Below are 24,613 nucleotides of genomic sequence, written 5' to 3'. Positions count from 1 at the left end.
CGGCGCCCCCTGCCTCCCGCCCGAGGATTGGTTGTTGCCGCCGCCTAAAATGGCGCCGTTCACCCGATTCCGGGGCTTTGGAGCCTCCGGTCTGTGCCGGGCAGAATGGCAAGGGGGGTCCGAGACCTGGAGGGTCAGGGACGGGGGCGGGTTGAGATCTCTGTGAAATGAAGCTTGTCTTCGGACGCCGGGATAGGGCCCGGTCCACCGCGGTGAGGTGGGTGAGAGGCATTTCATTAGTGCTCAGGCCTAATTCTCGGGCCAACGCTAACGCGAGGATCCCCCAAACATAAACTTGTAGGCCAGATTTCAGGACCTATGTAAAGGTCACACAGCTTTAGTCCTGTCCTTGGTGGTTTGTATAATGCTTACCAAGCAAGTCTTCAGAGACCTGTTTAAAGGGCGTCTTTAAAAATCAGAAGAATTCGGTAACCTAATTTCAGCGAAGGTCATGGTGGTAGTTACAAGGGAATAGTATAACTTTATTTTTCATAGTTGGAAGAAATGGAGAATACGGTGAGTCATACTACATAGGGAGCTTTTGGATTGGAAATCAAGTGTCAGTTTAATCTGATTTATATGCTGACTCAAATTGGGTAGTGTGAAACCTTTCTCTAAGCTTAACGTACTTGGCATTTTGCCATTTATTTTTAGAATGAGCAACAAATTGGAAGAGCGTCAAAATTGGTATTCTCGCTCTTTGTTGAAAAAGTTACTTGATTTTATGTTTCTGGCTACCAGTAGTAGTTACTGGATTCCGGACTTTGTGCTTAAGGTTTAAATGATGTCTCACAGATGTTGAAAATGGATTGTTGTGGTCCACTTAATAACACTGAAGTATTTTCTATTACCTGATTCCGCTTTGTTTTTCCTTAGGGGTTGGGGAAACAGCCTGTTGGCTATCGGCTATGTTGTATTTTTAAAGTTTTGTAACTGTTTTCTAAAGTATGTAGAATGTTCATTTCCACTATGAACACTTTAACTTTCCTTTTCACAATTAACTTTGTAGCGGTTCGTTTTAGTATAGAATTGTGTATTTTGTATTAATGGAAGAGTTTTTGGAGAGCTATTTGGGCTGTCTCGCTTGTGTTTGAGTTGAAAATTAGGATCATAGGTTTGATGTGTATGTCCAGACTTTTCCAAAAACTGTGCTAAGAACAATTAGAAATTAAGTTTAATTTAGATTTATTTATTCCAAGCCTGATCAAAACTCCACCACTAGTTGATGACATCTCTTGGAATTGAATTTTAATTCTAGCAATGCATTACGTCTCCTATTTCTTTACCTTTCTTTCTCTCACAGGAGGTTGGTATTTAGAAGTTTAGAAATAGGCCTTTAAAAATTACTAAATGTATATTGTCAGGTCTTAATTTTTAGTTACTATAAATGATGGTTTTACTGACTTTGGGGGTTCAGTACTTATAAAGTTTTTAGTCTATAGTTAATTAGGAGACTAATTATTTGTGAAGAAAACATTAGAGGGGGAATAATGATGTCATTCGAAGGCCAGTCACCAGATGACTAGTGAGTTCTGAACACTAGTCCACATGAATAACTGACCGGCTTTGGGGCAACCACTTCACTTAGTTCTTGTTTTATTGTCTGTAAAATAGTTAAAATACATTCTGAGATCACTTTTAATCTCCTGGTATATGTTTTTGTTTTAAATTAATATTTTGTGTTTAAATATCGAAACCTATTGAATATTCAAGATCACATACTTTTATGATGGACACGAAAAGCAGTGAATAATCTTGCGTATTTTCAAGAAGCTTTGAATCTGGTTGGAAAAACTTAGCATGGTGTGGATATAAGTAGGAGGCGAACCATGGAAATATAGGGTTTGCTTTGAGACTTATTATAGAAGATCACATTGGATGCTGAGGTGGAGAGGCTGAAGCTTAATGAATTCAGTGTTATTTTCCATATCTTTGTAAAACTAAGATGTAGTGAGGCTAATCAGCTATCTTCATTGCTCACTCAGAGTGTATAGATTTTAGTTCTGAGAGCCAAAAGGGTAAAAATAATAATTGAAGCTAGGTGTTAACCTAAGAGGTAACCATGGAATAGGTCCTTTTTTTGATACCATCACACAGCCTTTTTAATATTTTTAACTCATAAGTATGCCAACTTTTGGAACTATATTAACTTCCCAAATCAAGTTAATTTGAAGACTGCTTTTTAGATATATGGGGTGCATGCTTGATATCATTCATACAAGTTCTAGTAAAACAAGTTTTCATGGTGAATATTTGAATAAGCCCATTGGCATCTCTGGGTGAAAACCACATGTACTCTGATGTAATTGTCTTCTAAATAGTAATTTTGAAAATACTGAGTTAAAGTTTTTCATTAGTATATAAGTAGGTTTTTTAAAAGATACTTTATAGACAAGGGCCAACATTATTGACTAGCTAAAATGTTTCAGATGTGATTAAGGTTTATATTTATTGTATGTACAGTATATTTTTTCATTTTAGGGGATCCTAATTTGTTTTAAAATTTGGTGTGTGAGTGCAGTTTTGTCTTGGGTACAGTTCTATAGTCAGTAGCCTAACTACATTTGTGTAATTGACTAACTATACTCAACAGGTTTTATTATATGAGGTCAGTAGTGACTTAGGTATGATTTTTTACTTTAACTTCGAGCTTTCAAACACATGGAGAATGTTGTTTGATAGCTAGTTTCTCCCCAGTGGAATTCTTCACCTAAGTATGCATTTTCCTTTGCTCTACAAGCACTATAAATAAAATGCAGTCATTATGACTTCATTTACTTTTACATTGTTATATGAAATGAGTAATGTACTTGTGTGAATGTGTTTGTTTAATTTAAAAGGCTGTTGGGCACATTTCCATAGAAGTGATTTGGAAAAAAAATGAAAAAAGAAGCAGTTTGAATATTGAGAACAAACATGTGGGAGAAGCATCTTACGTAATATTATTTTCATCATACTTTCATGTACAATTTTTATTCTATAATACATATAGACAAATGCTCAGAAAAATAAAATGACTTGACTATAGGGGCTAAGGCTGAGGTTGCCTGGGTTTATGGATTCTAATCCCAATGTTCTAGCGTTGCTTTATAGATCCTCTTCTCTTTTGTGGGGTAGTGTTAATGAAGGATGCAGCCATGCCTGATGGTGCACACCTATCTGTAATCCCAGTGACTTGGGAGGCTGAGGCAGGAGGGTGGCAAGTTTGAGGGCAGCCATAGCAATTCAGTAAGACCCTGTCTCAAAAAATTGTAAGGTGGGGGGATGGTGGGGGGTGGAAGGTTGATAGTGGAGGTTTTAGGGGTACCGGTGAATCTGCCCAAACCGAATTGTGAATCAACAATTATCTTGAAAGCTTCTATTCATGTCATATACTGTTGTCTTACTTTATCCTGGAAACAGTAATTATTCATCCATTTTGTACGTGGCTAACTACATTTGCTTCTCAAATAAGAGTAGTGAGATGAAAACCCTAGGTCATTGTGACTTGTCTGAAATTATGACCCAGAAATTGAGTTGTAAAATATTCTAATAAAATGTAACTGACTATAAAAGTCAGTCATTGCGGCTTATGAAATGCCCCTTTTTTTTTTATCCTTAGCTTCTACAGTCAAATGTATGTATGTTTGTTTCATGATCTGTCAGTGTGAAATTGAAATGCAGTTTTGTATTAGCTTAATGGAGGAAACAAATCAGTTCTATTCCCATATGCAGGTATCAGTCCTTCTGTTTTTTCTATCCAAGGCTAAAAGTTCTGTGTCTTCAGAAATGGGATATAAGGTGAAACTCATACTTCAGAAAGAATGATGAGTTTTCCTAGAGGAGTAAATGGAATAATATATCTCAGTCTTGGTGTTCTTCTGTTTTTTGTATTTTTTGTGATGCTGGGGATTTTAACCCAAGGGTGCTTTTTCACTGAGCTACACCCCCCACCCTTTTTAGTCTTTTTTTTTTTGTTTGTTTGTTTATTTATTTTTATGTGGTGCTGAGGATTGAACCCAGGATCTCACACAGGCAAGGCGAGCGCTCCACCGCTGAGCCACAACCCCAGCCCTCCTTTTTAGTCTTATTTTGAGACAGTCTTGCTAAGTTGCTGTGGCTGGCCTCAAACTTGCAATATTCCTGAGTAGATAGGATTACAGGCATGCAGGTGGTGCCTGGATGGTGTTTTCCTGTTTTATGGCACAAAATGTGTTCCCTATCTCATTGTAAATTAAGTGTGTCAGAGTTTATTCTTTGTTTTATTTGGAGGTAAAAACCAGGAGACACTGAATTTGGGTGGAGATGGTGGTGAGTTCTTTTTTGAGATTGTTGAGAGAATTAAGTTGGACAAGAAAATATTCTTTTCTTTCTACTTTGACCCATTTCTCTTAATTCAACTTTTTCCCCCCGTATTCATTTTTTTCATTTTCATTCTTGTCTGAAAAAGCCCTCTTATACCCAAGCAAGATCTAAATTGGACTGGGACTAGAAACAGGAAGATTTTTGTTAAATAACTATTCTTTTGGTTTAGCAGAATAGGCTGAAGAAGGGAAAGGTTTTTAGCTGTCAGTAAATGACTTGGGGGGTGGGGTCTGAAAGAATATAGAGAACAGTCTGGGATTAACTGCTTAATTTGTGCACAACACAACATTATTGTCTATATGTTTTAGTATTATGGATTGTGATTTGGAATGGATGAAAAAGGAGAGATGTGTATGTATCTAAATCTAAACGAGCTGGCCAGTTGCTCCTGTACTCACTGTTCTCACCTCTGCCTTAGTCATTGTAGTTACTATTACAGATGGTAACTTTTTTTTTAATATTTATTTTTTAGTTGTAGTTGGACACAACACCTTTATTTCACTTGTTTATTTTTTTATGTGGTGCTGAGGATTGAACCCATGGTCTCGCACGTGCGAGGCAAGCGCTCTACTGCTGAGCCACAACCCCAGCCCCAATGGTAACATTTTTTGAAAAGAATTCTTACGTTCATTGAATTTATTATTTCACAGATGATAGTTCTTACCTTTGTGATGCTGGGACAGAAAGACTATTGCAAATCTTTGTTCTAATTTCCCCCTAGGGGACAAAACAGAATTTGTTCACCTGCTACATAAAGTGTTGTTCACAGATTATTGATTGTCATTGGTACTATTAGCTGTATGAGTGTACATTTATTTTTGGAATTCATTCAACCAGTATTAATCCGTCATGTGCATCAATATCATTATTTAGCTTTGTCTGTATAGCATTATCTTATTGTAGTGCATAGGGATTTGTTTGGTTTTTGCTCTGATTAATAGCAAAGTTTCATGTTTGTCAGAAAGTTGACTTTGTAATTAACCTTTTTTTTTTTGGCAGTGCCTGGGGATCAGACTCAGGACCTTGCTCATGCTTCACCTTTCATTGAGCTGCATTCCAAACCCTTTTTCATTTTGAAATAGGATCTCACTAAATTGCCCAGGCTGGTCTTAACTTTCATCTTCTGCCCCAGCCTCCCACGTAGGTGGGATTACAGGCATGCTCTATTATGTCAGTCTTGTAATTAACTCTTGATAGAAAATATTTTAGAACGTTTCTGCTAATGGTGATCAGTAACTGATTTCACTACCAGCTGTCATTTGTACACTAGCAGTAATGCCTATTCTATTTATGTTGGGTGACTTTGACTTAATAAAGACTTCCAGCTAGGTGTGGTGGTACACACCCATAACCCTAGCAGGTTGGGTGGCTGAGGCAAGAGGATCACAGGTTCAAGGCCAGCTTCAATGATTTAGGACGACTCTTAGCAATTTAGTGGGATGTTGTCTCAAAAAATGGAAAGGACTAAGGATATTGCTCAGTGGTAAAGCACCACTGAATTCATTTTGCAGTACCAAACAAATAAACAAATAAATAAAACAGGCTTCAAATGTGCTGGGGCCATAGCTCAGTGGTAGAGTGCTTTCTTAGCAAGCATTGAGTCCCTGGTTCCATATCTCCAGCACTGAAAAACAAACAAAACAAAAAAAATACTCTAGGTTGGGGTAGAATTTTAATGTTAGCCTGCATTAAAAACTATGCAGGCTAAATCATATTTTTACAGATGAGGAAAGAAATCAAGACCCAGAGTAGTTAAATCTTATTTACTTGGATTATTGTGAGAATGTTTAAATAATTACACATGTAGTGACATTTTCAATTTATTCCCTGTATGCAGAAATGATTTGAAATGCTTAATACATACAAGTTGGTTGGTAATGAGTGAGGTCATCCTATTGCACAAGATATATGGCTTTAAAGAAAATGGTTGTTACTTTTGTTTGAAGCTAACGTGATTATATGATGCAAACAGACAACACATAATTTTGGAATTAGAATCATCCTTTATTCCTGATGTTTTCCTTTTTAAAGTTAGATCTTAACCTATGAGGCCAATTAGAAAGAAGTAGTTCCTAGAACATTACACAGAGGAATATGTACACATATGTATATTTCTCTTTGTTTCTTTTATTTTTTATTTTTTTGGTAGTACTGGAGATTACAGGGCCTCAAGCATGCTAGGTAAGCACTTTATCACTGAGCTGTATCTCTAACCCTTTTTATTTTTATTTTGAGACACAGTCTCACTGAGTTGCCCAGGATGACTTCAATCTTGGCAATACTCTTGCCTCAGCCTCCCAAGTAGTTGGGATTACAGGGATGTGCCACCATGCTTGGTTTATACTATTAAAGTGTAACTATACAAATTTTAATCAAAGAGGATTAAAGTATTTCATAAAATGTTAGAGGCATCTGTTCAGTGTAATTAATGAAAGTAGTGTGGAGAAAGTTTTTATAGTTGAAGGTAATTAAGATTCATTTGCTTCTGGGACTAGCAGTTTGTCCAACTTTATGTACCACCCACAACTCAAATCTAGTCTTATATACTAATTTATCACAAACCTCAGTTGTTTTTACATTTATGAAAATAACATTATCAAAGGATGTACCTTTTTTCTTCCATAAAAGCTATATGAAGACTAGTGCGGTGGCCCATGCCTGTAATCCCAGCGGCTTGGGAGACTGAGACAAGGAGGATTGCGAGTTCAAGTCAGCCTCAACAATAATGAAGCGCTAAGGAACTCATTGAGATCCTATCCCTAAGTAAAATACAAAATAAGGCTGGGGATGTGCCTCAGTGATAAAATACTTGCCTAGTATGTGTGAGGCACTGGGTTCGATTCTGAGCACCGCATATAAATAAATGAATTTTTTAAAAAGGTCCATCAACATCTAAACAATTTTTTTTTTTTTTTAAAGCTATATGGGCTCAGGATGTGGCTCAAGTGGTAGCGCACTTGCCTGGCATGTGTGAGGCACTGGGTTCGATCCTCAGCACCACATTAAAAAAAAGATATCGTGTCCACCTAAAACTAAAATAAAAAAGATTTTTAAAAGCTATATGAAGCAAAATGAAATTCTTAGGATATTGAAAAAAATGTTATTTTTGACTGAGAGTTTTACTTTTTTAAAGAAGTATTTAAATGACTTCAAAACTGAAAAGCAAAGCAAAACTTAAAAATTAATTGCATTTTTTTCTTAGCTTCTCTATATCTTGTATTGGTAGATGTGTATTAAGAAGTATCTAGTTTATTTGAACTAGAATTCCAATAAGCATTAGAATTAGATTTTTTTAAAATGTTTTTTGTTGTCTGTGGATCTTTATTTACTTATTTATGGTGCTGAGAATCAAACCCAGTGTCTCACACATGCTAGGCAAGCACTCTTCCAGTGAACTACAACCCCAGTCCAGAATTAATCAGATTTTTAATAGTACAATGACTTTTTTAAAAAATGAGGATTCCTTTGTCAAATAATACTATTAGTATTACTAAGATTGTGAAGAGCTTATTTGTGTTGACTTTGAGTTTGATCCCAGAGAAGACACAAGACCAGCATTGGCTTCTTCTTTACCTAAAAAGGATTGCTGTTTGGTGTATTCTTATATATATAATGACCTTTTCACCAAGGGCAGAATTTGTAATACAAAAAAACGAATTTCTTTAGTTAAGCTCAGGTCATTAATTATCTGATGAGCCTAAACACATTTTCCTTAATATAGACCTTGAGATTCTTTTTTTTTTTTTAAGAGAAAGAGAGAGAGAATTTTTAATATTTATGTTTTAGTTTTCGGCGGACACAACATCTTTGTTTGTATGTGGTGCTGAGGATTGAACCCGGGCTGCACACATGCCAGGTGAGCGCACTACCACTTGAGCCACATCCCCAGCCCCAGACCTTGAGATTCTTCTGTTTGACTTATATAGAACTTGCTTTTGTAGGAGTACTTTTCATTATTTATTTATTTTAAGGAGGCCACATTTAGTAAATATCTTTAAGAAAGTGCTTCTAGTTATATCCCTTTCAAGTAGTTGACACCAAAAATGAATATTAAGTCTGGGCACACTGGCACACGCCTGTAATCCCAGCAGCTCCAGAAGTGGTAGGAAGATCTTAAGTTCAAAGCCAGCCAGCAAGGCCCTGTGTCTAAGTAAAATACCAAAAATGGGCTGGGGGTGTTACTCAGTGGTTAGTGCCTCTGGGTTCAATCCTCGTCCTTGATTAAGTGATTTTTTGTTGTTTCAGATACAACTCCTTGTTTAATTATTCACTATTTAAAATGTATATGATAAAGGTATCTACTGTACCCAAGTGTATAGATGAGAAGAACAATTATGGTGCAGACTGGTAATTACTATGTGTGATTAGATCCTGATGAAGGTATTGAATATTTGCCCTTGGGTGTTCCCTGGAGTGATAGCCAGTGTTTTGTTCAACAAAGCCACTTGCTGCTCTCCTATGGCCTTGCTGTAGAATGGCATGATCTGATTTGCCAAGTCCTGATGTTTTGAAGGAGAAAGCTATTACTTTACTCATATTTTCTGTGAGAAAGCACAATGTCATTATGTATTTAAATGTTATTCAGATTTAAAGAATTGATATAAGAAGCTAAAGTAGTTGTCATGTAATCCTAGATTAAAGTATAAAACAAAAACTATTAAAAAATGGCAAGGAGGTGGTTGGGGATATAGCTTAGTGATGGAGTACTTGCCTAGAATGTGTGAGGTTCTGGGGTTCAGTGCCTAGTACTGCAGAAGAAAAAAATAAAGGGAAAAGAAAATAGAAAGGAAGTGAAAAAGAAAATAGCAAGGTTGTGGATTTTCTTTTTAACAGTTATAGAAGAAAAATCACAAAGTAAAAATGGACATGGAGATTTGGGGGCTGTATATTTAAAAATAAGAGAAACAATGTCAATAAGTTAATTAAAATAACAAGTTAAAACATAGTTTGTATAAATAAACAAGAACATTATCTGCTACTTTTTTTTTTTCCTGCCTCTGGATTTATTAGTACAAATAACACAGGAGGACACTAGTCCCCTATACACAGGGGCTCCAGGGTCACACCAATCCTTCTGTCCTCACATTCACAGACAGAGGCTTTCACTGTGAAGTCTTCGCAGGGACCTGGGCACCCTTGAGAGGAGGAGCTGGAGCTGGAGCTGCAACCTGAATCTTGGCGTGGGCTTGGGTTTTGGCCTTGCCTTCAACCCCTGGCCATGTGGGCATGAGCACACTTCCCAAGCTTGGGGCAGGCAAGGAAGGCCTCTTGGGCTTAATCTCCTTGGGCTTTACCAGGACCTTGATAACCTCGGCAGGTTCATTAGGGACCTTGGCATTGTTTGCTGCATCTTTTTCAGGCCTTTCTTGTTGTGCTTCTTGGCAAAACACAAATTTTCAGGAACTTGGGGTTTATTCCCTTAAGAGATTCATATCTTTGTGATCAGGGTTTCTTGATGCCATTTCTGTGCCATTTTCAGGACTGATTGTCCATGGTGTGGTTCTTGGACTTGGCCAAGTCTGCACTGTAAGCCACAGATGAGACCAGAAGAGGAAGAACCAGTGTCTACTTCTTAATGATTAGATGCTCAAAGAACACTGGTGGACAATTTGTTGAGGAGAAATAACATATAGTAAATAAACATGGAATGAAAAAGTTGTACCCAGAAGTGAAAAATTGCCTATTAAACCAGTGAGATGACATTTTATATGTGAGAATGGGTGCATTCTTTCTATTATTGTGTAACAATTTGGCGTAATCCAATTTTGTAATGCCTGTGAACAACAAACAGGTTTTACTATTTTGCTGTGTGGTCCCACAATTGAAAATTTCCTGAAGAGAAATTCAAATAAACAATAAAGATATATAGATCTTCAGGGGGGTGTTATATAGTAGTTTTAAATGATCATGACAATGTCACATGAAATTAAGTTCATGAAAATAAAATGGGACATCGGTCAGTCTTTTTTTTAAAAGAGGTCTTTGTGAGTACAAACAGCAAGTTCCAAGAAAGAGTAGTTTTTGTGGGTAGGAATAGACAGATAGCCATGTATTACAGGTTCACCACTGAAAAATGAACCATAACCCAACATTTTAATGTTTTTCAGTCTTTTATTCAAAGGATTTTTGTCACAGTTGTAATTATTTTGTGCTTTTAAATGTTTACTTGATTGAATATAGAAATACATAATTTGCAGCTTTTTTCCCCGAATAGGTTAATGAGTCTGTTGTTGTTAGTTCCATGTTTTTTTCTCTTTTAATAAATTATCTTCCTTTAAAAATCTTGGCCTGGATGATTTGTGAGGTCTAGTTTAAGCCTACCTTCATTTTATGATATGATGTTTTAGGACGGCCTATAATAAAAAATGTCCAGGTGGCTAGGGGTATAGCTCAGTTGGTATAGTGCTTACCTTGCATGCACAAGGCCCTGGGTTCAATCCCCTCTACCGTTTAAAAAAAAAAAAAAGAATCAATTGTTTACTGTATAGGTGATTGTTTTATTTTTTTTAAAGAATATTTTTTTATTTATATTTTTTTTTAATATTTATTTTTTAGTTTTCGGTGGACACAACATCTTTGTTTGTATGTGGTGCTGAGGATCGAACCCTGGTCGCACGCATGCCAGATGAGCGCGCTACCACTTGAGCCACATCCCCAGCCCCTAGGTGATTGTTTTATATAGGTTGGAAATAATTTTGAGATGTCTGAATCCAAACCAGAATGCTGAGAGGATTTTGATAACAAACTAATACTCTCACAGATTGCTTTCAAGTTAGTCTCCACAAATTCTTCAGATTCTAGGACACCGAAAAATTTTTAACTTCCCACAATTACTTGTAATAAGATTCTATTAATAGAGTAGCCTATTTCCAGTTTTAACCTTGTTCTAGGACGTTTATATATCAAATCTCTTTTTTTTAATTCATTTATTTTAGTTTTGTGCCATTTGAATTTCAGAAGGGGTTTTGCTGAATCAAAGCGATATGGCACTGATTACATTATTTTCAAATGTTAATTATATCAGCTGACAAATTTGAAAGCCTTGCAAAAAAATGTTTTTAGGAGAAGCAAAAAAAATTTAGAATGCATGTGTTTTGTTTTTCTTCTGCTTCGTACCATAACATGATCCTTTAAATACAGAAGTCAAAATGTTAGAGTGAAAAAAAATGGTTATTTAAACACACACATCAAGCCTCTTATGTTAATTAAATTACCTTAAGAAACCTGCTTCTGGGGCTAGAGCTGTAGCTCAGTGGTAAAGTGCTTGCCTCGAGTGTGTGAGGCACTGGGTTCGATCCTCAGTACCATAAAAAATAAATATGCTATGTGTTTATCTACAAATAAATATTTTTTTAAAAAAAGAAACCTGCTTCTCTTTTGAGTACTGAACTAGAGAGTTGAGATTATGTAGCAATCTTTGAAGCTAATGATTCATGAGGGCCTGGAAGCTCTAGGGTGACCCCTAGAGAGAGAGGTTCTTCAGGCCTGACTTCTGGTTATATATAACACAGCTTTCCTCAAACATCTCTTTTTTTCTTTTTCCTTTTCTAATATTTTCCTGAATGTAAAATAATCTTTAGTGTAGACATCTTCAGCTTTTAATGTTCTAGCATTCCAAATAGTATATTATGGTCAGTAATTATGTAAAAATAATTATGTTAAAGTTGGTAAATTGAGACAAAAACCTAAAAAGCATATTTGCAAGCGCTCTCCCCACCTTGGAGTACTGGCGATTGAACCCAGGGCCTCACACATGCTAGCACTCTACAGCTGGTTCCCAGCCCTTCATTTTTGTTTGTTTTTTTAGTAGTTGCCTTGATGATTACATTTGATATATTAGTATTTGCTCCAATATTTAGTTATTATGAATTCTTTTCTGTGAAATTTGGTAGGAGGGACAGAAAGAACTTTGGTTGGCTTTCCCCGATTTAGAAGTTGAAGTTTTCACTTAATGATTATAGTGTCCTTTCCATTTGGGAAGATGAATTGATAGTGTAAACATTGAAAATACAAACTACTAAATTACACCAGTAAGTCTACTTCATAGTATTTTAGGAAATATGTTGCATATGTCTACAAGGGAGCAAATTACTAGGATATACATTTCTGTATTTTTACACATATCACTCCTCCAATTGTAATCTGTCAGGGACTATTCTGCATCCACTAAGGAATTAAAAGGTCTTTATGTGTGTGTTATGAACTCTGAGATGTATTTTCAGAAATGCAGGCTGTTGAACAGTGTTCTAATTTTAAAACACAGGGGGAAACTATTATGTTTCTCACAGGCATACAGTTCATATGTAAACCTTTTTAACAAGGTTTGAAAGAACAGACTCTAAACTGCCATTGATGGTTTCCTTGCCCCAGGGAAGTAGGAGTTCTGGAATGGAGCTCAAGGGTCATTCTGCTTCAGCTGAGTCAATTTTTTCTTTGACAAGAAAATTTTTTCTTTGCACAACTTGAATGTTTATCATTGTGATTTGCCTAAATTGACATAAAAGAAACAAGTAGCATTTAGGCTTAATTTTTCTTTCACAAAGATTAAGGAATTTTTCGACAGTCCTGAATACAACTTTTTAACCATTCATTTTAAATAGCCTTTTAGGTAATCAAGTGTGTAGAAGTGTATTTTGAAATTTAGCTTCTGATAGAATTAAATATGAAAGTTACATCTTGTTGAGACTTACATGGTATGTGACTATTAGTCTTTGTTTTTAAAACGTTTGAATAATTTTTTCAGTCTTCTCTGAGGTAGGATCTGTTATTTTATTCTCAGCTATTTGCATTAGTATTTGCCAGGTGCTATTGAAAACATTAGACATGTGTTAATACCAGAAGACTTAATAATGGATTATATCTACTGAGCAGCTAGCTGCTTTTTAGTAATGATAAATCAACAGAGATAGGAATTATCCTAGAAATTTCTCAAAATACAGTAAGACAGTGGATTAGCTGTATTTCTTAATAATGTCTTGAAATGAGGGTTTTTTTTTTTAATTTGTTCTAATTAGTGGACATGACAGTGGAGTATACTTTGAAATGATTTTTTTTCTAAACTTCCTAAAAATGTTGGATCAAATTATTGTTTTGGGGATGTTAGTGGTTGTTGAGAATTTGGAAATAGGTGCCTCAAAATGTTTGAAGAATAGAAAACTGTGGTTCTAAAACTTGGTTGTACCTAAAAAAGTACCAGCACCTGAAGAGACACTTAAAAAATTGTTTGGATCCCACTTTCAAAGAATTCAACTTAATTGGGGAAGGAAAACCTGGGGATTGGGATTTTTTTTTTTTTTTTTTTTTTAAGAGAGAGAGAGGGAGAAGAGAGAGAGAGAGAGAATTTTTCAATATTTATTTTCTAGTTTTCGGCGGACACAACATCTTTGTTTGTATGTGGTGCTGAGGATCGAACCCTGGCCGCACGCATGCCAGGCGAGCGTGCTACCGCTTGAGCCACATCCCCAGCCCGATTGGGATATTTAATGTGCAACTAAGGTTGCACACCACTGTCTTAAACTTGTTGTCCTTTGTTGTTCCTAAATGTAATGAGCATTTGGCTCATTAGCAACAATTTTTTTTATTACATTTTGTTATTCTATCTAATTTAAAAGCAGTTTTCCTTAGTTAACCTCTTTTCCTTCATGGCATTACATAGTCTGTACTTTTTTGCTTGGTTACTTGTAGCCTTTCTTTCCCTGCAGTAGGAGTAATCTGCTTGTACATTACAGAACTCCAGTGGCCAGTACAGGGCTTGGCACATATTGTCATTCCGATGGTTGAGCAAATGATTGTCTTCCAGTGTTTGTAGCATATAATAAGTGATCGGTAAATGTTTATTGAATAAATAAATGATACGTGGATTTCTAATGTGTGAAATGTTTGCCATTAAAAGTAATGTTTGAATTTGTGATTTTTCTTCTTCTTTTTTTTTTTTTTAATTTACAGTTGTAGATGGACAGCATGCCTTTATTTATTTTTTTACATGGTGCTAAGGATCAAACCCAGTGCCTCACACATGGCTAGGCAAGTGCTCTGCCATGGGCTATAGCTTCAGTCCCCTGAATTTGTGATTTTATGGGGGAATGTACATGCCACCAAATGATTTTATAAAAGCAACGTAAAAAGCCTGTGCATTGAAAAACTGTTCATTGAAAAAGAACTTTATATTTGGGTATAAAGAAATATGCTAAAAGACCAAATTTTAATGTCTTCCAAAAATTAGGAGAAATAAAGCCTGACCAAGAAACCTTCTTATAGCCTGAAATCCCCAGAGTGGCAGCATTATAGTTGGTCTTTTGTGGCAGCTAATGGTCTCAGTAGTCTTTAGTTAGATGGCAATTTGATAGGCTTAATAACTCCTGATATTGATAAGAGTGGGGCTTTGTGTGTACCATGCTACACATTTTTTCTCCTAGATATCAGGGGTGAGATAGCCAATGAATGGAATCTAGCCATATCTTATTTTAATGGGATTATACATGTCTGCAGTTTCATCTTACTAAATTTGCCTATTTGGGTACATCAAGTGTGAGTAAATGTATCTTCATTAATGTTGTTTAAAGCCAAATGATTGCTTTATTTTTCCCCCCTCTGTAGGCTAAAGAAATCCTGACAAAAGAATCCAACGTGCAAGAGGTTCGATGTCCAGTCACTGTCTGTGGAGATGTACATGGGCAATTTCATGATCTCATGGAACTGTTTAGAATTGGTGGCAAATCACCAGATACAAATTACTTGTTTATGGGAGATTATGTTGACAGAGGATATTATTCAGTTGAAACAGTCACACTGCTTGTAGCTCTTAAGGTAATTTCAGTTTTATGTTTTGGGCCTTTTAAACTGGGTTAAGACAGTCCTCTTGTTCGCATGATTTGTGATTTTCTCCTTATGAATGTTAAGTTTTAGAAGAAAATTCCACATTTTAGGAATGCAAATAATTTGGACTTTAGAATTATAATTATAGGTGCCTACATTCTGAGTAAGAGGATGGCACAGAATAAAAACAAAAGAGAATATCTTAATCAGCTTATTTGAAAAATGTTAGGATTGGTGAGATAGGAATTTTAGTTTAGTACATTGATTATGGAGAGGTAGTATAATGATAAACATAACAAGTGTTGGAGTATTTATATTCTCTGACAATAATCCTATAATTAGAATTTTACTAAGTAAGAATTTCAAGAGGAAAAGAGCATTATTCTTATAAACATTACAGCATTATCTTTATCAGAAAATATTGATCTAAATATCTCAACAGTGAGTGGATACTTAAATCCCAGTTTGCAGCTGTTAGCATGACAAAAATCTAGAATATTAGAAATGGTCATTTCCTGTAATCCCAGCTACTTGGAACAAGGCCCTAAGCAATTTAGTGAGACCCTGTCTCAAAATAGAAAGGGCTAGGATGTGGTTCAGTGTCAAAATGCCTCAGGTTCAATCTCCAGTAACCAATCCCAAACCCCATATGCGTGTGGGTACCCATACCCACACTGGTTGTAGCTTTGCGAGATATACAGGTGAAGATTTGAAGGTGAAATACAAAATGGTATTCTTTGGAGGTGGAATACTTCTTTCTGCTTTCCTTTTTTTTTTTAAATTGGAGATTGATCCCGGGAGTGTTAACCATCCAGCCACATTCCCAGCCCTTTTTATTTTAATATAGGAACTCGCATAGTTGCTGAGGCTGGCTTTGAAACTTGTGACCCTCCTTCCTCAGCCTCCCTAGATGCTGGAATTACAGGCATGCGCCATGCCACCTAGCTAAGGAAGCTAAATAGGGTATTTTTAAAAAAATATTCTTTGAATTTACTTTTTTTGGGGAAGAAGTGCCCCCCGCTAGTTTTCTTAGGCAACAGTTATTTTTATTATTAAAGAATATTCAGAATGATAAAATGGCTGTTGTAGAGATGTGATTTCAGCAAGAGTCAGAATTTAATTTTAGGTGATTAATATTTGAATTGTGTAAAATGGTCTAGAACTTATTATGTTCTGCATTTTAAAAATGAAAGTGTTGGATTAGATGGAGGAACTGTTCTGCTGTGACTCCAGGTGCTATAAAAGAAACTATCCAGCTACTACTATGTACGTATCAATCCCAGCATGCAAAAAAAGCAAATATACTACCTTTAAGAATTCATGCAGGAGGGTGAATGAATTGTGTCTGCTTAAATTTCGTATGTTGAAGTCCTAACCCCTAGTACCTCAGAATGTGACTATATTTGGAACTATAGCCTTTACAGAGGTAATTAAGGTAAAATGAAAAGAGATTAAGGCACAGATAAGGGGAGAGGATGGAAAGACATGGAGAACATGTCTATATAAATCAGGGAGAGGCCTTCAAAAGAAATAAACTCTGCTTACACCTTGATCTTGGACTTTAGCCTCCAGAACTATGCGGAAATAAGTTTCTGTTGTTTAAATATTTAGTCCATGGTATTTTTGTCATAGTAGCCTTGGAAATTGAATATTGTTGGAAAGGATGACCTTTTCAGCAAATGGATCATAGGCTTAAAATGCAAAACTTCTAGAATAAAACTTAGGAAAAAATCTTTGTGATACTGCTTATATTAGAAGATTTGTTAATAGAAACATCCATCACAAATAGAAAAATTTGGCTTCATCATAATTGACCTTTTTATTCTTAAAAGACTTCGGAGAAGAAAAAGTATGTGTATTTGAATTTTCAGGTATTTATTTATTTATTGGTGCTGGGATTGAACTCGGGCCTAATGCATACTAAGCACAGGCTTTACCTCTGGGCTACACCCTCAGGATCAAAATTAAAAAAAAAAAAACTCTTAATAACAAAACATAATTTTAAAATGGGCAAAACATTTGAGTAGATATTTTATCGAAGAAGATACGTTGGTCAGGAAGCATATGAAAAGAAGCTTTAACATTATTAGTCATCAAGGGAATGCAGCTAAAGTCAAAGTGAGATAACCCTTTACATCCATTAGAATGACCTTATGCTTTGCTGGTGGGAATGTGAAATGGTCCAGCTACTGATCTGTGCTACAATGTGGATAAGCATCAAAAATATTTCAAGTAATATTTAGCACAAAATACTATGTTATTGTATTAATCTATTTCTAAGTAATTTCTAGAAGAGGCAGTCTCAAGAGCCAGAAAGTAAATTAGCGGTTGCCAGGAAGTGAGAATAGGAGTGGGAGTGAGGAGTGACTGCAACCAGGCATGAGGGTCTTTTGTGGGTGATGATTATTGCAAAACTATAAATTTACTAAAAATCATTGAACTGAAAAATCATGTATGAGGTTTTATATCATGATTATGCTTGATATAATAAAGTCAGTAGTAAAGGGAGTTTGATTTTATTTATTTATTTAAATTTAATTTTTATTCATTTAACTTATTTGGTACTGGGGATTGAACCCAGGAGCATTTTACCACTAAGCCACATCCTCAGTCCTTCTTAAATTTCAAGATAGTCTTGCGAAATTGATGAGGCTGGCCTGGAACTTGCAAAGGTCCTCCTGCCTTAGCCTCCCAGGTTCCTGGGATTACAGTGTGTGCTGCACTGCACGTGGCTCCCAGCACCACATACAAACAAAGATGTTGTGTCCGACGAAAACTGAAAAAAAAAAATATTAAAATTCTCTCTCTCTCTCTCTATTTTTTTTTAAAGAGAGAGAGAGAATTTTTTTTATTTTTTAGTGTTTTTTTCCTGCATACACAACATCTTTGTTTGTATGTGGTGCTGAGGATTAAACCCTGGCCGCACGCATGCCAAGCGAGCGCGCTACCGCTTGAGCCACATCCCCAGCCCCTCTCTCTTTCTCTTTAAAAAAAAATGTTCATCATGGATTTGTGATTTCATTTCACTGTAATTGGGGGATATGTGCTGTTTTTTTCAATATAATTGGAACTCTGAATTATCATTTGAATTTTCAAAGAGTTTTTGATGTTTTCCATTTTATTGTTTTAGGTTCGTTACCGGGAACGCATCACCATTCTTCGGGGGAATCACGAGAGCAGGCAGATTACACAAGTTTATGGTTTCTATGATGAATGTTTAAGAAAATATGGAAATGCAAATGTTTGGAAATATTTTACAGATCTTTTTGACTATCTTCCTCTCACTGCCTTGGTGGATGGGCAGGTTTGTGCACTCATATTGCTGATTATTCTTAGGGACCTCCTTCCTTAATGTTTATGTGCCTTTAACTTTTTTTCCATCCTCACATCCTTTTTAGGGATTTTTTTTTTCCAAATATTCATAGCATTCACTTAAAACTTTTAAAAATGCTCTCTTTGTATCAGGCTCTTTGTATGAGGTGGGATAACAGGGATGGAAGACATAGACCATCCAGCCTGTTAGTCTGTTTTGGGAGAAGTCTAGGAGATGTATTGTACTTGTTACTGGTCCAGGTAGAGATGTACACAGAACTTACAAGTAAGAGAATTCTGAATATGAAGATACTATACTAATCTCTGGCAAGGGATGGGAGAATTAGACATTTTCTTGAAGGAGTTGACTGAGGTAGACAAAGTAGTGATGGTTTATCAGGAAATAAAAAAGGGTATTCAGTAGTTTAGTGTTTCCTGGAACAAAAATGGATCCTTCAGAGTTAAATCTCATTTAGGCAGAGCCCAGAAATATTAGTGAGGCCAGTGACAGGGTCTACTGCCTAAAACTTAGTCTAGAATATTTACAGTTTGTTTAGATGAAGTTAACATATTAAACCAATCTTTCTTCAGATCTTCTGTCTACATGGTGGCCTCTCACCATCCATAGACACACTGGATCATATCAGAGCACTTGATCGTCTACAGGAAGTTCCCCATGAGGTAAGACTTTTATTTGGTAATAAATTCTTTTTAGGGAGATGAGAAATTTAATTGTAATTGGTTCATTATATGTATTTATTCATTTAATCCTCAAAAATAATTTCACACGGTATAAGCACTCTTGTCAACCCCATTGTTCAGAAGCCAGGATACCTGCTAAAATAATAATAGCTGTGGGACTAGGCTTAAAAAGAACCTACTTCGTTTAAAAAATCTTTGCCTTACCCAGGCATAGTGGTGTGTACCTGTAATTCCAGTGACTCTGGAGGCTCAAAGACAAGAGGATCCCTCATTCAAGGCCAGCATGGGCAACCTATTGAGACCCTGATTGAAAACAAAAAGGCCTGGAAGTGTATTTCAGTGGTAGATTGCCTACCCCCCGATTTAATATCCAATACCTTACACACTAGCCAATACTGCCTAGTACTGAAATTTGCTTACTACAGGGAGATTAGGACATGTTGCTTTTAGGACCCAGTGATATCATCTGTTCCTCATAAAGCTGGAAAATGTCTTTTTTTTTAATTTTTTTTTTTTTTTAGATGTAGTTGGACACCGTACCTTTATTTTTATGTGGTGCTGAGGATTGAACCCAGGGCCTCACACATGCTAGGCAAGCTCTGTACTGCTGAGCCACAACCCCAGCCCCTGGATGTTTTAACTGTAAAATCTGTTACTGTTTTCAGCAAATCCCACTAAAATGTATAACTTAGTACTGTGCTGTTTCTGATGAATTACTCAAATTATGTATTTGCCATTTTTGTAAAGCTGTTTGTAATGTGAATCTGCTTTTTAGGGTCCAATGTGTGACTTGCTGTGGTCAGATCCAGATGATCGTGGTGGTTGGGGTATATCTCCTCGAGGAGCTGGTTACACATTTGGACAAGATATTTCTGAGACATTTAATCATGCCAATGGCCTCACGTTGGTGTCTAGAGCTCACCAGCTGGTGATGGAGGTAGGTTTTATTCTTGGAAACATGATTTGCTTTTTAGTAAACTAAAGAGAAAAGGATATAGAAAAGAAGTGGCATTCACATTAATGCTTTAATGGCACAGTCCATGTATTTCTTCTGGTGAGTTTGCCATTATAGCCTGAATCTTTTCAGTAGATGTACATTAGAATTAAAATCAAACTTTTGATGATAATGAAATACATATTTAATACAATTTCACAGAATTCTTAATGGCAGGGAAATAAACTTGAGATTTAAGGGTGGGAAAGTACAGTGCTGGGAGGGATACATTTTATGATCCCATTTTTGTTTATTTCATATATTTAGCATGTATATATATATGTAGGAGAGAAGGAAGAAACAAATGTTAAGTGGTCCTTTAGATGGTAGGATTACAGGAGATTTGAACGAAAAAATTGCACAGAACATTTAATTAGTATACTTTCAGGGTACTATTTAAATTAATACTAATGTATCTTTGTGATTATTATAATAAAATCTTACTTGGTTAAAGATAGGGAAAGAGCTTTGTGAACACAACTAAACACAAAAAGTGTCAGAAGTAGCTCATTTATTCAGGTGGGCTTTGACTGGCTTAGGGATCTTCACTTATGACTGAGGAACAAACAAGATTCTGGTGTCCAGGAGTAGGTATATTAATCAGCTTTTTGTCGCTAAAACAAAATACTCAATATAAGCTATTTGTGAAGTAGAGAGGTTTATTTTGCCCCATAGGTTTTGTCAGAGGGTGGCACGTCGCAGGACCCTATGTCAAAGCAGATGGTAACCTCTCTAGCCAAGAAGCAGAGGAGACAGAGCATCCCCCCCCCCCCCCAAATGACCCTAAGGATCTTTCACTAGGCTTTACCTTCTAAAGGTTTCACTGCCTCCCAATAGCTGCACCCTGGACACCACATCGTTTTTTTTTTTTTTTGAGAATTTTAATATTTATTTTTTAGTTTTTGGCGGACACAACATCTTTGTATGTGGTGCTGAGGATCGAACCCGGGCCGCGCGCATGCCAGGCGAGCGCGCTACTGCTTGAGCCACATCCCTAGCCCTGGACACCACATCTTTAACATGTGGGCCTTTGAAGGATATTAGGCATCTGCCTCTAAAAGGAATGGGCTGTTTAAGATCTTTGCCAGAAGAGAGGGTGATGAGACACTGTCATTGAAAGAAGGGCAGATAGATAAGCAGTTTATTCTTTAGTGATTAGTGCTATTTTTTTTTTAAGTTTTATAATAAAATAATTTTGTAATTTGGGGAAAAGTGGGTATATTTGTGTTTTATATGTTGTTTAGAAAGAAAGTATTAATATTTCTTAAGTCTTTGTGGGGGGGGAGGGATGTCACATTTAGTTGTATAGGAAAGGAATAAGTAAACTTTAATTCCTTTCTTCTCCTTGTAGGGATATAACTGGTGCCATGATCGGAATGTAGTAACAATTTTCAGTGCTCCAAACTATTGTTATCGTTGCGGTAACCAAGCTGCAATCATGGAACTTGATGATACTCTAAAATATTCTTTGTAAGTATTTACACTTGAACATTTGGTTGTTATACCTGAATATTTAATTTTAATAGTGTTTATAAACTTAGCTAAGCCAGATTCCAACTTGGCAAGTCTCTGAAATGGAGCAGTGATATGTTAAAACACATCAGCAGAAGCTAACTCATCCTGCACAGATTCTAATATGAATTATTAGATTTTTGGACTTTTAAACCATGTTTTTGTTCTCTGGATGAGAGATCAGATACAATATGTTAGATATTTTAATATTTGCTTATTAGCCACCCACGCCTGTAATCCCAGTGGTTCTAGAGGCTAAGGCAAAAGGATTACCAGTTCAAAGCCAGCCTCACCAATATAGTGAGGCCCTAAGCAAAACAGTGAGACCCTGTCTCTAAATAAAAATATAAAAAAGGGCTGGGGATGTGGCTCAGTTGTTAGCCTGGGTTCAATCCCTGATACCAGTGCTTATTAACTAGAAGTGCTTAAAGGAGCCTGTAGTTCTAGCTACTCAAGAGGCAGAGACAGGAGGATTGTGAGTTTGAGGCCTCCCTGGCCAACATAACAAGTCCCTGTCTCCTCTTTTATTTATTTTTTATTTAGTAGAACCCTTTCTTTTGACTCCCCCTTAATTACTGTTAAAACCCTTCTTTTCAAACAGTCTTAGAGGGACCCCATTGTGTAAAAGCATAACTTCTCTGACTAAAGTTGCTTTGGATTTTTCAAGGGGAGGACAATTAGAAAAGTAAATGCACGATTCAGCTGCAATTATGGCTCTGTTTCATTAAGAGAAGTTAAACTTAGATAGGAAAGAAACGTGTAAATTTGACAACTGGAGTTCTTAATTTTGATTGTTCCCAAGACATTCATTGATTGATCATGCATCTTGTCTGGTTTTGCAGCTTGCAGTTTGATCCAGCACCTCGTAGAGGCGAACCACATGTTACTCGTCGTACCCCAGACTACTTCCTGTAATGAAATTTTAAACTTGTACAGTATTGCCATGAACCATATATTGACCTAATGGAAATGGGAAGAGCAACAGTAACTCCAAAGTGTCAGAAAATAGTTAACATTCAAAAAACTTGTTTTCACATGGACCAAAAGATGTGCCATATAAAAATACAAAGCCTCTTGTCATCAACAGCCGTGACCACTTTAGAATGAACCAGTTCATTGCATGCTGAAGCGACATTGTTGGTCAAGAAACCAGTTTCTGGCATAGCGCTATTTGTAGTTACTTTTGCTTTCTCTGAGAGACTGCAGATAATAAGATGTAAACATTAACACCTCGTGAATACAATTTAACTTCCATTTAGCTATAGCTTTACTCAGCATGACTGTAGATAAGGATAGCAGCAAACAATCATTGGAGCTTAATGAACATTTTTAAAAATAAGTACCAAGGCCTCCCCTCTACTTGTGAGTTTTGAAATCGTTTTGTTTATTTTCAGGGAAACCGTTTAATTTAATTGTATGATTTGTCTGCACTCAGTTTATTCCCTTCTCAAATCTCAGCCCCATGTTGTTCTTTGTTATTGTCAGAACCTGGTGAGTTGTTTTGAACAGAACTGTTTTTCCCCCTCCTGTAAGACGATGTTACTGCACAAGAGCACTGCAGTGTTTTTCATAATAAACTTGTGAACTAAGAACTGAGAAAGTCAAATTTTAATTGTATCTATGAACAAGACTGGTGCTGTTTATTTAAAAAGATTAATCAATTGATAAATTTTAGAATTTGTAGAATTCTAGGTAAAGAAAAATAAAAAAATCAAGGCCACTACATAATCTCTCTTGAACTCCTTGACATTCTTGACATGAATTTGAGGATTTATTTATATTGCATAGAGTAAATTTGTCAGATTGCTGGTATGCTCTTTACTTGTTTGTAAGAAAGGAAATCTATGCTGCTTCAATAAGATCTGCTTGTGAAACTATATTTATTTATAATTTGTGAGTTAAGTTTTTAGGGTTTTATTTTAATAAAATGGCATGTTTTTAGGTAGAACTTAAATGATATGTCTATTTAACACTAAATAGATGTGCCATATAAATAGATGTGCTTCTGGTTATAAATATTGCTGTGTACATTACATGAATTCTTTAAATGATTGACAAATTGGTAAGTTCTTAACAATTTGTACATTATTTGTTATGTTAAGAAAGCAGTGAAAACATTAGCCTGTGTTAAAGTCTATAAGTGATAGTGAAGTGAAATGGAAATATATTGTTGGATCATGGTTTAGTATTATGTGCATTGACCACAAGAGGTACGTGGCACTTGAAGTGCCAGTGTTCAACATTTAATGAAAATTTCCCCTTTTTATCCTTTGAATGGAATTAGAAGCTAAAACAGTTCTCTGAGAACTAACATTTCATTTGATATTTTAAGCTACTGGGATAAACCTTAGGACATTTAATCATTACTTGTGAGTGCAGTAAATAAATGTTTCCTTACTTTGTACTGTGTTGAATTTGGAACCAATAGAGAAATTACAGCATTTCCCTTTTTTTACAAAGCTTTAGGAAAATGCACAATTTTGAAGTGTATAAGTGGCATACATTTTCTTGAGTGGTCCACGTTTTCTCTGATCTGAAAGATAGTATATCTGGTATATGGGGTTAATTGTCCAGAGCAAAAAGCCCTTAATATTTCTGCATATTTCCATTTAATTTTTTTTTTAACAAATATTCTTTTTTTTTTTTTTTTTTGAGAATTTTAATATTTATTTTTTAGTTTTTGGCGGACACAACATCTTTGTATGTGGTGCTGAGGATCGAACCCGGGCCGCGCGCATGCCAGGCGAGCATGCTACCGCNTTTTTTTTTTTTTTTTTTTTTGCTTTATCACTTTATACCTTAACTGGACACGCAGCCCATCTGTATGTAGTGGTTTTAATGCAATGCCCAAGTGATTTGGAACCAAGTAGCTGTTTCTCAGGTCCTATAAGAATTGACTCTACAGAAATACAAATCTTGTAGTTGATATGGTAC

The 24,613-nt window shown here is 35.9% G+C and overlaps 1 protein-coding gene and 1 long non-coding RNA gene across 2 annotated transcripts in view; both read left to right on the top strand.

Moving 5' to 3' along the window:
- LOC125610785 overlaps positions 1–10,265 on the top strand; it is a 15,195-nt gene extending 4,930 nt beyond the window's left edge. Inside the window, exon 2 of the long non-coding RNA XR_007340801.1 lies at positions 9,704–10,265. This is a non-coding gene — a long non-coding RNA (uncharacterized LOC125610785). The remainder of the gene's footprint in view (positions 1–9,703) is intronic.
- Positions 10,266–14,903: 4,638 nt separating this feature from the next.
- Positions 14,904–23,271, top strand: Ppp2ca (protein phosphatase 2 catalytic subunit alpha). Its single transcript, XM_015492764.2, has 6 exons — positions 14,904–15,150; positions 18,290–18,463; positions 19,063–19,152; positions 19,949–20,110; positions 21,519–21,637; positions 22,522–23,271. Exons 1-6 carry the CDS (start codon positions 15,034–15,036, stop codon positions 22,592–22,594), a joined length of 735 nt encoding a protein of 244 aa, XP_015348250.1. The 5' UTR covers positions 14,904–15,033; the 3' UTR covers positions 22,595–23,271.
- Positions 23,272–24,613: the final 1,342 nt, after the last annotated feature.

This window comes from Marmota marmota, unplaced genomic scaffold (assembly GCF_001458135.2).
Source record: "Marmota marmota marmota unplaced genomic scaffold, marMar, whole genome shotgun sequence".
Taxonomy (NCBI): domain Eukaryota; kingdom Metazoa; phylum Chordata; class Mammalia; order Rodentia; family Sciuridae; genus Marmota; species Marmota marmota.
Note: the sequence above shows the minus strand (reverse complement) of the source record. Positions and strands in the feature narration are given on the sequence as shown.

Bases quoted from the DNA above. Each gene is read 5' to 3' on its own strand.
- Ppp2ca (XM_015492764.2), top strand. From the start codon at position 15,034: ATGGAACTGTTTAGAATTGGTGGCAAATCACCAGATACAAATTACTTG. The intron at 15,151-18,289 runs GTAATTTCAGTT...TTATTGTTTTAG, and splicing joins CACTGCTTGTAGCTCTTAAG to GTTCGTTACCGGGAACGCAT. The intron at 20,111-21,518 runs GTAGGTTTTATT...TTCTCCTTGTAG, and splicing joins CTCACCAGCTGGTGATGGAG to GGATATAACTGGTGCCATGA.